This window comes from Coptis chinensis, chromosome 4 (genome assembly GCF_015680905.1).
Source record: "Coptis chinensis isolate HL-2020 chromosome 4, ASM1568090v1, whole genome shotgun sequence".
Lineage (NCBI taxonomy): Eukaryota > Viridiplantae > Streptophyta > Magnoliopsida > Ranunculales > Ranunculaceae > Coptis > Coptis chinensis.
Window position 1 is genome coordinate 56,714,070 of NC_141459.1, and position 2,442 is coordinate 56,716,511.

Sequence of the window (2,442 nt, forward strand, 5' to 3'; positions counted from 1 at the left end):
TCTCAAAATCACAATAGATATTTTCAACTATTTGCTAAATTTCATATACAATGGAGGTTTCCAAGTCCAGTGGGGGAACATACTTTATGGTTTCATATCAACTTTTATCGCGTTTTGGTTTACTCTAACCAATACCATTTAATTTCAACATTTTAGACGAAAAATATAGGTCAGTTTTTACTAGATAGAGAACTATATCATACCCAACGAAGTTAGAGTTCCTGATTTTGGTGATATATTAATGATTTTGAACCTCATTAATTACTTCCCGCGTTTTCAACTATTTTTTTTCTTTGGGTTATTTTGACATAGACCCCCAATTGGAGTGCTCATTTGATATAGACCACCAATTTTTTGGACTTTTGTTTTGGACCCCCAATCTCATTGGTTCACTGGGTCAACAGTTAGTCAATGTAGGTTGTTCAGTCAGTTTATTGTTGGGTTTTTTTGTGAAGACCTAAATGCCCTTGGACACGTGTCAAATGCGACTAAACATACGGATGAGATTAAAATGGATTATCGAAGTGATCTAACTAGCGAAGTTATTGGGGAAGTGATACCGAAGGAAAAAAACAAAAACCTATATCTAATGGATTGGCTTTTGGTTTCAGCCCAACTCTTTATCTCTTGAATCTCTACTGGAGCTCTTGGATGAGGAAAGCTTAAGGAAAGATACATCACTTCCATCTCCAGAGTGGTCATCTGATCTCATGTCAAAAAATACGAGGTATGGAAATTTCTTGTACTGGTATATAGTTATTTTCATCTTGTTTCTCGGCCATTAATAACTACATTTTGCAAGTAGAGTTTAATAAGGTTGCTCATTCTTTGACTGATGCATTGATTACTAATAATCCTAGTCTTTCGAGAAAGACATGTTTGAATAGATTACTTAAGGTGGATCTAATAACTTAATCTCTTAGCGTACAAATGTACTCATTTGTAAAGGTATTATTGCTTGTACTAATGGTTTGGCCTATCAATTTTCTTTTAGGATAATGTTGCCCTAATAGCAGTTCTGGAAGCAAAATTTAACAATCATGGGACTGATGGAAAAAGGCAACTACTTTGTGTGGTAGGCCGAAGACATCTGCCTTACACACTTTCGCTTCTACAATATTCTAAGTTCACACTTAATAATTCCTTTAAGCCCTGCTTTAATCATTTTAAAAAATAATTAAATTCTCAAGTAGTAACATTATTTCTCAGTCTCATAAGGAGCACTTTATTAATAAAAGACTTGTGTATGATTTCATATATGGAGCATCTTTTAACCATGTTTATTCTTTTCTTCGGGCATTATGTTACAAGCAAATACACATGTACACGTAAACCAAGATCTCAAGGATGTGAAGCTCTGGCAGGTTCAAATGGGAATTTTTACTTTGAAATTCATTTTAGTTCTTTTTATTCGCTACAAGTGCTTCATTTTATGTTTTTTTCATTGTATTAGGTTCATACTCTTTTGAAAGGTCTAGAGAAAATTGCTGCCAGTGCAGACATTCCAATGTTAGTCTGCGGGGATTTTAATTCTGTTCCTGGAAGGTTTGCCCATGGTTCTAATATGATTGCTAGAATTTATTTTTCAGTAGTACCCAAACAGAATTTATTTCTTTCACTAATGGAAATATCTTGAACTTGTTTGCAGTTCTCCTCATGCACTTCTTGCGATGCGTAAGGTTGAACAAATGCATCCAGATCTAACAATAGACCCCTTCAGAATAGTGCATCCTCCTGCCAAGCTGTCTCATCAGCTTCCCCTCGTAAACTTAAATATATAGAATCAACTTCTGCTGAATTGTTTTGACTATCTACCTATTGTCTTATCGATCTTGTTATAAGTCAGTGCTTACTCATCTTTTGCAGAGGATGAGAACAAACCTCACAACAAATGAACTTTATTTACATACTGCACTAGAGATTTTATTTGCATTGTTGATTACATATTCTACACAGGTAAACTGTGTGTCACCCTTTTTCCACTCTTATTCATATTCGTTATCCACCCATTTATTATGATTATTGTTGGAAGCTGATTACAATATTTAGTAGTCAATTTTCATATGGGCAAGTAATCTAATGGATTGGCTTTTGGTTTCAGCAAACTTTTTATCTCTTGAATCTCTGCTGGAGCTCTTGGATGAGGAAAGCTTAAGGAAAGATACAACACTTTCATCTCCAGAGTGGTCATCGATCATATAAGCTATTAGTCGAAGTTCACTGCAACTCCGTGGCACGACGTTGAAACTATAGGGTAAGCAATTCTATTTGTTTCAGTGAACCTTACTAAATTTGATATCTGTCGATTGAATTTCTTTGAAATTTTGGAGTAATTATTTCAGAAGATAGATGTTTCTATTGGGGTTTGAATCATTCTCCGTGTTGAATTTCTGTCCAGATGTGCTTTTGGTAGATGTCTTAACTCTCAAGCATGCAAAATTG

General features: G+C 34.7%; 1 protein-coding gene across 1 annotated transcript; it reads left to right on the forward strand.

Annotated features, from left to right (window-relative positions):
• Positions 1-572: 572 nt before the first annotated feature.
• LOC147504104 (carbon catabolite repressor protein 4 homolog 2-like) lies at positions 573-2,192 on the forward strand. Its single transcript, XM_086604029.1, has 6 exons — positions 573-727; positions 995-1,364; positions 1,454-1,545; positions 1,649-1,763; positions 1,867-1,956; positions 2,102-2,192. The coding sequence occupies exons 2-6, from the start codon at positions 1,302-1,304 to the stop codon at positions 2,153-2,155; spliced, it is 414 nt and encodes a 137-aa protein (XP_086460155.1). The 5' UTR covers positions 573-727; positions 995-1,301; the 3' UTR covers positions 2,156-2,192.
• The last annotated feature ends 250 nt before the right edge of the window (positions 2,193-2,442 follow it).

What these genes read in the sequence shown, in the direction of transcription:
- LOC147504104 (XM_086604029.1), top strand. Translation starts at nt 1,302, where the DNA reads ATGTTACAAGCAAATACACATGTACACGTAAACCAAGATCTCAAGGAT. An exon ending in AGGATGTGAAGCTCTGGCAG is followed by an intron (nt 1,365 to 1,453) that starts GTTCAAATGGGA and finishes TCATTGTATTAG; the next exon opens with GTTCATACTCTTTTGAAAGG. An exon ending in TGATTACATATTCTACACAG is followed by an intron (nt 1,957 to 2,101) that starts GTAAACTGTGTG and finishes TTTTGGTTTCAG; the next exon opens with CAAACTTTTTATCTCTTGAA.